The sequence below is a fragment of the Apostichopus japonicus genome, chromosome 12, assembly GCF_037975245.1.
Source record: "Apostichopus japonicus isolate 1M-3 chromosome 12, ASM3797524v1, whole genome shotgun sequence".
In the NCBI taxonomy this organism is placed as follows: Eukaryota; Metazoa; Echinodermata; class Holothuroidea; order Aspidochirotida; family Stichopodidae; genus Apostichopus; species Apostichopus japonicus.
This window is the reverse complement of record NC_092572.1, coordinates 20864237-20877488: the sequence shown is the minus strand read 5'-3', so window position 1 is coordinate 20877488 and position 13252 is coordinate 20864237. Positions and strand designations below refer to the sequence as shown.

Below are 13252 nucleotides of genomic sequence, written 5' to 3'. Positions count from 1 at the left end.
TGAATATGACATGCACACAAAGTTTGCTTTGAAAACTTCCTGAGGTTGGAAAGGTATATGAAGGAAGTTTGTAAGTAATGAAAAAGAAATGTGAAATGGTATATAAACTTTTGAAAATAACACCACCCTTTATACTCATTGCTGCTCCCTATCCATAGTGAACATGACTGACTCCTAATGTTTAATTGAAAATGCAAAACTGTTCCCAGGATGTCTTGCCACTCTCCATGAGCAGCATATGAGCGGCACTTTACATTCACACTATTTTCAACGTGTCGACTTTTCATTACTTGTCATGAGCAGTTTCATTTGTGCCATCCTCTTCGCGGAATCCAGCCACAGCTCCCTTCATCTCCTCTTTCTTGGTAGGGGTTGATAAAAAGACGTACATGATCATTGCTTTAGACGTCCATAAATGTTTTTAATAGTGTAATTTTGCTTACATGATGTGAAGATATAGTGCACACTGCACAGCATGAATTGTCTCTAAATTACAATGGTGAACGTGGCAGAAAACTGTTTATGGCAACAACTGTGTACTCTGGTAAATGAGATGATGTCCATATAGTTCATTAAAAACAGTAATAAACATACCTAAATAAGACGTATATTGTACAAAGTATGATACATTCACATTCAAAGTATAAGATTCGTGAATCTGAGTTCTGCTTTCTGTTCGAGTTTCCATTCTCTTTTTTAACAGGGTTTTCAAGCTTTGACATCCCTGGACTTCACATAACCCTTTGACTACCAAAGTCAAAAGTCAAATAAACGAAAGACCGAATTGTCGCCATCACACGTATACCCAAATGAAAATATGGCCCAATACTTCATACACAAGTATAGGGAATCACAGACTATCATGGGCGGCGATCCGTACTTCCGAGTGGGGGGGATATGACCTTATTGACTATCTAAGTGAGTGAGTTGGCGCGAAGCGTACAAGAAAATTTGGGGATTTACAAACCTTCTAGATGGCCGCCGGAAACGGCACTTCCCGAGGTTTCCAAGCGGCATATACCCAACTTTAAAATAGGGATATCATGTCCGAAATATCTCATAATCAGGATCCAAAATACTTTTTTTTTTAATTTCGGGTGATATTTTGGGAAAATTGGCCCTGTCAATCTTGTTTCAGGCGCTACGTTAGAATGTTCGATAGCTCTTTTATATTATTCGATGAAGAAAATGGCCTCATGCAGGCTATTATAGGCCTATACACATGCAATACACAATTACACATAGTTACATTCCTAGGTACCGATTGCTAGGGCATCCAGGTGAAACGTGTATTAAGCATTACCCTGGTAACATGAGATTCTCAGCTGTTCGAGGGAACATGTACGTGTGTAGGCCTACTATAGGGCCTATATGAATACTATGAGGGTGCATATATGTACTATATCAATACCGTGGGCGCAATAATACATTTTTTTACTATAGGGCCAATGAAGCCTACAGTCAACTATTCTTGCTTTATAAAGACGGTTTATTTGAAAAGATCGCACTGCGTTTATGGTAGGCGAGAAATGAAGCTAAAAAAGAGCCGTACATTCACGATAATGCATAAATGTAGGCATGAAAAATTCTTATCCCTGGCATTTGGTGGGGGGGATATGGTGTATTACATCCCCTCCACCCATTTTCATGGGGGGATATATCCCCCCTTCCCCCCCCCCAGGATCGCCGCCCATGCAGACTATAATGTATCCAGTGTATCAATTAATAGAAAACGACAAAGTGGATGTGATGAATGAAGTTCAAAGGTCAGGCATTTCTACGAAAATGTATTTTGCAAACTACTCCTTGACCATACGGCTGATGGACATCATAATGTGAGTGTGACTGGACATGATTTGTTGCGCCAGCTTGATTAATGATATCATAGGGTTTAAATGTTCACAAGAAATCGACCAGAGACGATTTCTTAGGATATCCCGTGGCTGAGCACTACAATCTTCCCAATATGTTTTACCCTGCTAAAGAAACCCAGTCTATTTAAAGAGTTATAGCCTACTTGGACAAGTGCGTTTTCATAAAGTTTTTTTTTCTTCACGTGTCGAATTTGCTAAAAATTGTCGGTGCCATACGAAACGATCCTTGAACCGAGGATTTACTTGAGTCCAGGAAAATCGCACCAGGGATGCTTCCGACGTTTGCGAAACAAAAAACAAAAATCTTCACTAAATTTGTGTGTAGCACTCTATCACACAATGGACTGAACCGTCTATGCCTCGATCGCTAATTAGGGGTAGGCCTATGTAAGATATTTGTAAACATTGCATAACTTGGTCACAGTGCCACAACCTACAACCCACAGCAAAATACAGTCTTTAAGATGTGTTGCCACACGACATCACGAAGATGAGAGAACAAAATGAAAACCACTTACGAAACGATTTGCCGATATACTTCTAGTCTAGAGTACAAAAACATGAACAATCATATAAAGTAACACCCCATCATTCTTAGACAAATTTAGTGAACATCATTCGCGATGAATGTGGTTGAATGTGTTGTCTCAGGCCATTGGTCGTTCAGTGGATGGCGTGGAACACGAAACAGGGGCGTATCCAGGATTTTCCAATAGGGGGGCGCCAGGCATGAATGATCGCCGTCCTGGGGGATGGGTCTAAGGGGAGGGGGTGTACAATTTTTGCTTTCAAAGAAGGGCTGAAATGCAAAATGGTGTCATATGCATGGGCGGCGATCCGTACTTCCGAGTGGGGGGGGGGATATGACCTTGTTGACTATCTAAGCGTAGCGCCACCATGAGTTGGCGCGAAGCGTACAAGAAAATTTGGGGATTAACAAACCCTCTAGATGGCCGGAAACGGCACTTCCCGAGGTTTCCAAGCGGCATATACCCAACTTTAAAATAGGGATGTCATGTCCGAAATATCTCATAATCAGGATCCAAAATACTTTTTTTTTTATATTTCGGGTGTTATTTTGGGAAAATTGCCCCTGTCAATCTTGTTTCAGGCGCAACGTTAGAATGTTCGAGAGCTCTGTTATATTATTCGATGAAGAAAATGGCCTCATGCAGGCTATTATAGGCCTATACACATGCAATACACAATTACACATAGTTACATTCCTAGGTACCGATTGCTAGGGCATCCAGGTGAAACGTGTATTAAGCATTACCCTGGTTACATGAGATTCTCAGCTGTTCGAGGGAACATGTACGTGTGTAGGCCTACTATAACGCCTATATGAATACTATGAGGGTGCATATATGTACTATATCAATACCGTGGGCGCAATAATACATTTTGTTGTTATAGGGCCAATGAAGCCTATACAGTCAACTATTTTTGCTTTATAAAGACGTTTTATTTGAAAAGATCGCACTGCGTTTATGGTAGGCGAGAAATGAAGCTAAAAAAGAGCCGTACATTAACGAAGATGCATAAATGTAGGCATGAAAATATTCTTATCCCTGGCATTTGGTGGGGGAGGGGGGATATGGTGCATTACATCCCCTCCACCCATTTTCATGGGGGGATATATCCCCCCTCCACCCAGGATCGCCGCCCATGGCCATATGTGATCCATTTTTCGACCTTAATAATAAGCAACATTTCCAGTAAATATGGACACAAAATGCACAATTTAGTATGGCTGGCATGTCATTTAGTGTTTATAGTGATAATACAAACACAATTACCATCTATGTTTCTAAAACTATTATGCCGCCGAACTTCGCCAGAACCTTTTTTTGGCAAACAAAAAATAAAGCATACGGGAGGGGGGGGGGGTTGAGCGATCACCGACATCTCACATAAAGGTCGTCATCAATTTTTTTTTTTTTTGCTAAACTTTTTTTTTTTTTTTTGGTGACGGCCAATGGGGGGGCGCGCCTGTTGCGCCCCCTGGATACGCCCCTGCGAAAGCAGCGAAAACTTTGTCTGATCCAGTGATAATCCCACGGTTCATCATTTATCAATTCTGTCGGACAATAAAGAAGCTGGCTATTTAGAGACACAGTTGGTAGACTCATAAATATGTATATTTGTGTATTTATGAATGTTTATATCAGGGACTCATAATGAAGAAGTTTAGCGACCTCCGAGTATCGCTATTAAGTAAAGCGACCATTTCTCGTGGAATAAAGATGGATGAATTGTAATAAATTAGCCTGGACCGGCATCCTGGTATCACCATTGAGCCTTAAAGGTGTGTTACAGCCATTAAAAGATATCCAAACATATATTGCACTTCAAATTTTCCCTTTTACATCAAATATCAATGGTAAAGTCTTAGCTTAAAACAATCCTTTAATAGACTATTCTGCATTAGACAAAGGTCGTTACGAGGTCGTTATCCCGTAGCGACTCGCAAAAGTGGGATTTAAGCTGTAAAATCGCTCACATGGTAACCGTCCCTGAAACGACTTAACTCCCGTTGTGTATTAAACTAGTCTCCCGTGGAGCAGCCTGTGCCATGATATTGTCCGTAATTGAGGTTATGATAAGGTTGCCCTATTATACAACTGTCAAATTATAATTTGAATTTTCAAATCAATAGTATGCCCTCACTGTAGGTCTTCTGGGAGTGATTATCACCATTACACGCTCCAGTTAGTTTCCCCGTAAGGATTGACTTCAGTTTTTCCATGGCTGCAAACCGTTTATATATTCAGTGTACCCGTAATCACACATGTGGGCTTATTCGAGAGATATTTACAACAAATTACTGTTTAACTGTAAGCCTGCACAAACCATATCAGTAGTTTACTTGACTGGACATATACACATGTACGTAAGGATTGCAACGATTGTTGGTGACAAGCCACTTCCATAGTGACGTACAAATTCTTGAAGTTAAACAACAACCATATTCCAGAGTACAAAATCTACTTTCGAAAACTTGTTTTATGGTGCAATTCATGCGGTGAGTGTAAACCTTCTTCTCTGTGTGACTTAAGAATATTTTGAAATGCCGTTTTGGGGAAATAGTCAATCTCTTTGCGAAGAGCAAAGCAACTTAAATTTAGAATGTATAATTTAAACCAGAATCGACTACTTGATATGTATACTGTTGTTGAATATAACAAAGTTGAAACATTCCGAATTAAATAAAAATGAGTTATATGCGTCGATCGGATTAACTTAGAACATAAAACGAATTGTTACTGTTCTGGATTTTACAAATCATTGCCCTTCCAAAAAAAAAAAAAAAAACAAAAAAAAAAAACAATGGGATGTTCCGAATGACATAGCCGCCTTTTGCCTAAATGTATATGTATGTTTTGACATAGGCCTGAGTTGAGATAAAGCCAATAGAGTCCGCTATAGAAAGGAATCCGTACAGTGCTACAACAGTAAGAAGGTATCTGCAGGCTCATCAAAGATGGAAGCCATAGCTTTGACTTATTTACATTTAAGTGCGCTAAAGGATTATGGAAGTTTATTATGAGAATTTGTTATGTGAATGAATTACAATGTGGGAAAGTGCAAACACAATGAGAAAACCATTAATATCCTACTGTGAATGTCACTGTGTTCGCAACGAATGGTTTCCAAGCAATAAAAAACAAGTTTATTAACCTATTGATGCCAAATGCTACCCTAGCGTGACATCTTCGCCGCAGCTGTTACAACATGCAACTAACCAAGTAAAGGCTATATACTTGAAATCAAGAAATCAGGACAAATTACTAAGATTGTGATATGCTGGTTCTATTATTCATGAAGTCTACTACACGTTGTACAACCTACACGCACGATGTATGTTTGCTTCTTATAGATTAAAGGATGACTATATTATGTTTGTTTCACACTGTTTAAAAGTCTCGCTATTAGTACATAGTTTATTCCTATAACAGTTTATGACAAAGATCATTTAAGAACCAGTGGATCATCAATCAAAGTGGCTGAACTATTTAGTTTATTACACAGATTATCTCGTCAACTCGGGGAAAAAATTATTCCCTAAAATATCATGCTTATAACGCCGCATTTTCAAACTCGGCAAGGACCAATGATGTTGGTATACTGCAACACTGTAATGTATTTTGCAGTTCAAATTTGATTTGGATGGAAAATATGTTTGCCAATACCAAAACAGCCCCAAAGTATGTAACTTTGATGCGTTGTAGAACAAGTCAAACTTTGTAAATTGTAAGTGACATTTTCAAATAAATAACAGATTTTCCCCCTTCGAATTGAAAACCAGACAATTAAGAAAAGAAGCACAAACAGAAGCAAAAATTAACTACAACACAGATAACGACTGAGTTCATATGCCATGTATTCAGACCGTTCAGTCTATGTTAAATAGTACAAGTGGAGTTAATATTTATTATTAGTAGTCATAGCTTCAACCGTTATTATACTCTTTAAGTTGAAGAAACCTGGCCAACCATCGTTACTCGTCTAGCTGATATAGAGACACATGTGATGGAAAATTAAAAAAAAAAAAAATACTTTGAAACATTTTATTCAGTGGGACAGAAATATGATATCTGGCATATGGAGAAGTAATTTCCGTAGATATTTGGTGAGTTCTTCATCGACAATTCGCTATCATATAAACGAAATATGGCGATTGTCGGGTTTGCGTCTCCAGTAGTACCGTATAGTACCCATTAATACCAACACTAACGTGAGCTCTGTTTCAGAAATCAACGCGCACCGTCACATAAGCGGCATGCTGTTTTGGGTAAAATTTGATATTATTCGATATCATAATTTTAATTCTGCAACAGGTGTGCATATATTTATGAGGTCGTTGGGTTTCAGTCTTGACTTTCTGCAAGATGCAAGCCATAGGTTACTCCGGTGAAGTCTGAAAGTTGGCTTACCTCAAGAAAACAAGAATTTTAAATAATGTTTAGACATCGGATGAAACCCTTTTCGAATGAATATCTAGCAAAACAGATATATTAATACATGACTTGGACATTGCAACAATAAAATTTAAACTTTCAATGATATTATATACAAGAATAAACCGCGAGGTACTGTAGTCTTAGGTATCGCGTAACTACTCCAGTCACTATCGACACATACGTCTTCAGATACGTCTATTGAGACAGCAGAGCACAGGGCATGTACAAGAGGTCGTATGCCAAGAGGTCATTCATGATACATCTTATATTTCCATCCTTATACTTGTTCTGGGATTCAACGAGCTAATGGTTATGTGGTAGACAATGGGGTATCTCACCAAGCCGTAGATAGGATATCCAGCCACATCCTAAATCAACAAAGGACGATGTCATAACGATCCTTTCCAGTTCCGCGAAACTTGACAAGTTGCAGTCTTTGAAAGCACTGATAATTCCTCAGAGGAATCTCTATCGGACACTTCTGGGCAAACTACCTGCACATTCCCTAATTCAGACATAGTGAGCCATATTCGAACTGACATTTGGTTTTCACCACTAATAACTAGCATACTTAAGTAACGAAATGTTGCACATCGTTCGTTTGGCAAATTTACTCATGTCTGGTAGTCGCGATTTTTTGAAACATATTTTCACAAATAGCTCATAGGTTGAGATATGTCACAGCACTTTACCACATCTTTGGAAGATCTGTTAACAGTATAAGTCACGTGCACCAGGACCCAGAGCAGTATTAAACAGCTCTGCTAGGACCGATGTGACATCGCACTTTGCACACACGATGAATATCTCGATTACAATATCATTTTATTTTATAAGTTTATACTCCATTACAATGTTTCAATTTTATTGGTCTCAGTCATTTGAAACAAAAATAGCCACTATTTGTACACGCAAGCAGATTATGCCTAGGTTGAGCAGCTGTGGTGTAATTCTAGCCTATGTTTTAATTGTTTACTTGCATGAAAAGTAATACATTTGCTTTGTCAAGTGTGAAGATAAATATATCGCAACATCATCGCAATGCATACCCAATTTGCTTTGAACAGAATGGCAAGGGTTATATCCTTGTAGATTCAACAGTCTGAGGTCACTTTCACTCTTCCTTCTTTGTTTCTTTAATATGCATAGATGGATTTAGGTCAACAGAATGCAGCTTTCCGAAAAGATTCTTTTGATGAAAACCACGTCCAAGTAGAAGTACCTAACAAAGCGATTAATTGTGAAGAGCAATCGAATGATTGTGATCGTGCCACAGATACCATCCACAAAGTTGAACCTAGCTTACCTAACGATGCCAACAACAACAGCAAAGATTCAATATATAAAAGAGGACGAAGTTTCGTATATAAAAGAAGAGGTTTGTTTCTTGCCACAGGAGCAGCATTCTTTTTTTCGGCTGAAAATATATTTATGGAGTTAACAACCCTTCACTTGAACATTTTCCAAACTGGAGCCACCATGGGCGCGATAGTACTTTTGCTGACGTTTTTGGTTGCAGTAATTACAAAGCAACAGATCCCCAACACAAAATTGCAATATTTTTCCCTTCTCATGAGTGGATTATTTCTGGCCGTTGGCTTGCCGCTAGCATTGGAATCATTGAAGCACATGGAAGTCGGTGATTCTATTACCATTATCTATACTATGCCAATTTTCGCGGGTATATTCAGTTGGATAATTCTAAAAGAACCTTTACGTGTCATCGATTTCTTTTTCGGGCTTTTGTCTTTTGCTGGAGTGATACTGGTGGCGAGACCACCTTTCATCTTCCGCGGTACAGATGATAGTGCCGATGGCGAGAACCCTCTCCTCGGTGCACTTTATGCTTTGGCTAGTGCCGTAAGCTTTGCTCTTCTCGTCGTTGCGGCAAGGAAGCAGTCATTTTTAGGCCTCCATCCTATAATTATTTTACTATTTAACAGCATCGTCGTGCTTGTTAGCAACGCCATTGTGTGCACCATTCTTCACCAATGGCAGATGCCCGCCGGTGAAGCATGGGGTTACGTTCTAGGTTTGGGATTCTGCGATTTCTTTGCACAAACTCTCATCTACATGGCAGTCGTCGTGGAAGTCGCGATGTACGTTAGTATTATATCGACTTCAGAAGTAATAATGACATTTGTTTGGCAGTTCGCCATCTTCTCCATCGCACCTCATTGGATGAGCGCAATCGGGGCTGTGCTTATCATAGCGGCATGCGTTGGCATGGCAACGAAGACAGAGACATCACCGGACGAGATCGCAGTCCTACCAGAGGACTCTAACAAGTGCGATGCAACAGTTCCTACTATCTCGGAAGGAATAGTTAACGACGCCGCATCCCTCGCTGATTGAAATTATTTCGGTTAAGATGTAAATGATATAGACAATCAATGCGGTTCAGCAGTTTCTTTCAATTCTTTTTGCTACAGATGGCATATACATGTCGATGGAATAATTTGGTACATATAGCTAGAAGATCGTGCGAATTGAATGCCTATAACGATTGAACGACTCCACTGTGCATCGAATAGTAATTGGGTACCACTATAAGGTTCTTACCGAAGGATTTCAGATATGACTACACAATATCAAAGCCCCGACAACGGGGACGGGGACACTGTCCCCAATAACGTCACATTTATGATTCTCACGTGCGGCAATTTCCACACCATTGAATATCAATCTAACTCTTAGTCCTCAATCTCTCATCTTTGTCGGGGTCCCTGAGTGTGGGGATTTCGTAGAGCTATGTCCAGTTGCAAAATACCACTGCGCCTCAGTCTCAAAAGAAGAAGAAAAAAATTAGTACAAAACAAAAGCCGAAAAAACCCGAAGATATGAGCAACCCGACCGGCTGATCGTGAGCGATCGTATAGGTCTGAACAAAGAACAGCATCATTCGTTCTATATCACTATTAATGGCTCATAAGTAACAGACTCAATCTAAATGTACTAAAACTTAGTAAAAGCTTACAACGGTGCCGTATTGGAAGTTATGACTCTATTTAAGAGTGTTAACTTAGACGCTAGTGTGCAGATTTAACATCATGTTGCAGCCTCTTTCAACGAAGACACCTTCAGACATTTCTCCACAATAACGTTATTTAGTTTAATTATTGTATCAATTCGATTCTGCATAGCTACTTATAGATCCTATTTACACTTCCCTAACATCAATATAACGTTTTATACATCATAATAACAACTCACATGGAGAGGGCAAATTGAATATTATTATAGAATCTACTTTGGGTATATGAACATGATACAGATCAACACAGTTAACCTGTTTTAAGAAGACTTTATGCATAAATGTTACGATTGGTAAAAAGCTTGCTGGATTATACCGCTTCCTAGTTTGCACGGGCAAACTGTTTGAAAACAACGTCTTTTTGCACAGTGGCGTAGGCAGGTACTTTTGAGTGGGGGGGGGGGGCTGAAGACTGATGGCCGGCCTGGGGGAGGGGTCTAATTGGAGGGGCTGTCCCCCTCCCCTTTAGAATTTTTTTGCATTTCCAGGTGGCCTCAGATGCAATTTGGTGCAATATAGCACACTTCAACTCCCACTCCATTTTGTAAAGAATTTTGCATTTTCACCTGGCCTTAAATGCAATTTGCTGCTCCAAATGAGATTTTTTTCTCATTTGGAAATGAAAAAGGGGTTTTCTGACTTGCGGAGCGGGGGGGGGGGGGCGGAATGATACTTCCGCCCCCATATTTTTCACTGGGGGGGGGCTGGCGCCCCCAGCCCCGCGGTTCCTACGCCCTTGTTTTTGCATCATTGCATTTAGGGCAACGATGTAACCATGGCATGCAAATCCACAGTGTTACCTTCATATTACGGGAACAAAGAAGACAACAAATATTAGAAGTCGGCTATCTTAATACATTGCACCTTTATATATGTATTGAACCTTTACATTACTTCAATTGAACACGGAAAACTAACATTGTTAAGTTTATGCGACAGTCATGTATAATACATTTTACATATGTTTAATAACTAGAAATTGCAGGCATACGTTGATAACCCTTTAACTGCAGCCATATGTTGATAAGCCCGCCAAGCCTCATACTTTAGACTTAAGGAGTACGTTAATAAAACAGTACTGTGTGAATAAGAAGTCGTATACAGTATTTAGATATATAAAGATATATGGATACCAATGTAAATACAACCTTTGCGCCTTCAATAAAACCAGGAATATGCCTTATCAATAAACACACACACACAGACATATATATATATATATATATATATATATATATATATATATATATATATATATATATATATATATATATATATATATTGGTTAGGGTGTCCGCGTACAGAGCGGGAGGCCCGTGGTTCGAATCCCGGTGGAGGCTGAAATTTTTTTCACTGTTCTTGATTTTCCAACTCATTACGATTTTCATTTATATATATATATATATATATATATATATATATATATATATACACACACACATATACATAGTCGGCGTAATTCTGTTAGTAGCAACTTTCTTGCTGGAAAGAATAAAAACTAATCAGCAAACAAACTACCCGTAATCGACATTCACAGCTTCACGGGGATTTAACACCCTAAATCAAATATTTCAACCACATAGGTTAATAACCATCATAACAGTTCTTGGCAACGGTCAAATGCATATAAAGGTGTCAAATCTGATGCAACGAAGCATATCATTCAGTAGCCACAGGAGCCAGTCTTTAAAGATCGAACGGAATGCATGCAGCTATATTTGCATAACAACAATTATACAAGCCTATACCTATATAGTGGACGCCATATAGGCCTATGCTCACTTGCTCACTCGTTATAGGCTTTCAACTCAACGAGTAATTAGCGTAGACTATATAACTTGTGTAGCTTGCTATCTTTATCCTACTATTTGACCCGAAAACCTCAGATGTGTAATCAGCTTATAAGTCTTACCATCGTTTAAATTCTTTTCATTTTTATTTTATTTCGTTTGTTTCATTCCATTTTTTATTTGTGCTTGACGGCAAACACGCTAATACTTGTCCTGAAATACTGCACATGTAAATTAAATTTTGAACAAATGAATCATAACTTGTTTTATATTTCAAATCCTTATTGCGCCACATTCATTTCTATAGCTATTCCATAAATGTATTAAAATGAATGTTATGTACAAATATATATATATATATATATATATATATATATATATATATATGGATATATATATATGTAAATATATAATTGTTTATGCATTTCCACTAGGCTACATTAGTTTATGCCATATCTTAGAAAGATTTAACCTGTTTATAACAATAATACACCATCAAGTTTATTTATTGTTTTGTTTTATTGTTTTGGAAGATCAGCGTAGTATATTAATTGACATTACACTTGGGCACGAACAATGAGAAACATTGCAACATCAGAGATTGTCTGAAATAAAGTAGTCATTACGGACGTTATTGACTGGACTATAACACCACATGATTATCAATGATAGCAACTCTGGTCGCATTCTGCGTGTGTCGTACTTCCTTTTGCTTAAAGGCATTGAAGACTCGCCCCAAACCGCGTGCCGCGCTCTGCGGAAAAAGTTAACATTCCATTGCTTGCAAGTAAAGTTTTCTTCTTGTCGCTACAAAATGCAGACAGTAATGAAACGTGATACCTTGTTATCTTTTATCTAGACCTGAGATGTCCATCGCTGCTATGTACACTGTGTTGTGGGTATTGACCGTAGCAGTATGTATTGACTGTGCACTAGTGTCTAAGAACCGACGGTAGCAAGCTGTGTGTGTATTTTCTGGGATCGATGGTGGTGTCTAACACTTCTGTTACACCTCATTCGAAACTAGGTCAGATTACCGGCACGAGACGTTTCTTTGTGCGCGAGTCTTCACACCCTTTAATTTGAATAGTCACATCATTAGCCAAAATGTGTTGTTGTTTTGAAACTTGGCTCTTGTAATGGACATCACGAAGGATAATTACTCTGTCGTTGTGTTGCACAACCGTTTGCAAAATACATATCTTTGCAAACGCAGTTCACACCGTGCATTCTCCAGATGGAGCCGTTGAATTGGCATAGTGGTATCAGGCAATCAAATGATCATCTTTAGTTTAAATATTCTTCACGAGCCTTGCATATGCAAACGCTATTGGATAATTACATAAAGCATTTAATAGATCAATCTGTTTCTATTGTCTTTAATACTTAGCACTTTGACAGAAAATAAGTTTCACCGGGAAGAGGAAAAGAGAATCTATAATATTAATAAATTCATCTTTGTACATTAAGAAACAAATAAAGAAGAGTGAATGTGAACTCAGACGGATGAATGTACGAGATTCACCTAGTTGATGTTAATAATAAATAGTACTTTAATGCGTTACTTTTTCTCCATAAAGATTATAATTT

At 38.5% G+C, this 13252-nt stretch overlaps 1 protein-coding gene across 2 annotated transcripts; it reads left to right on the top strand.

Annotated features, from left to right (window-relative positions):
* Positions 1 to 4543: 4543 nt before the first annotated feature.
* Positions 4544 to 13021, top strand: LOC139977224 (solute carrier family 35 member G1-like). Of its 2 annotated transcripts, none has more exons than XM_071986458.1 (2): positions 4544 to 4899; positions 7988 to 13021. In XM_071986458.1, the coding sequence occupies exon 2, from the start codon at positions 7988 to 7990 to the stop codon at positions 9191 to 9193; it is 1206 nt and encodes a 401-aa protein (XP_071842559.1). In that variant the 5' UTR covers positions 4544 to 4899; the 3' UTR covers positions 9194 to 13021. The 2 variants fall into 2 exon arrangements, with proteins under 2 accessions (XP_071842559.1, XP_071842558.1); XM_071986457.1 differs by lacking the exon at positions 4544 to 4899 and adding an exon at positions 5301 to 5735.
* Positions 13022 to 13252: the final 231 nt, after the last annotated feature.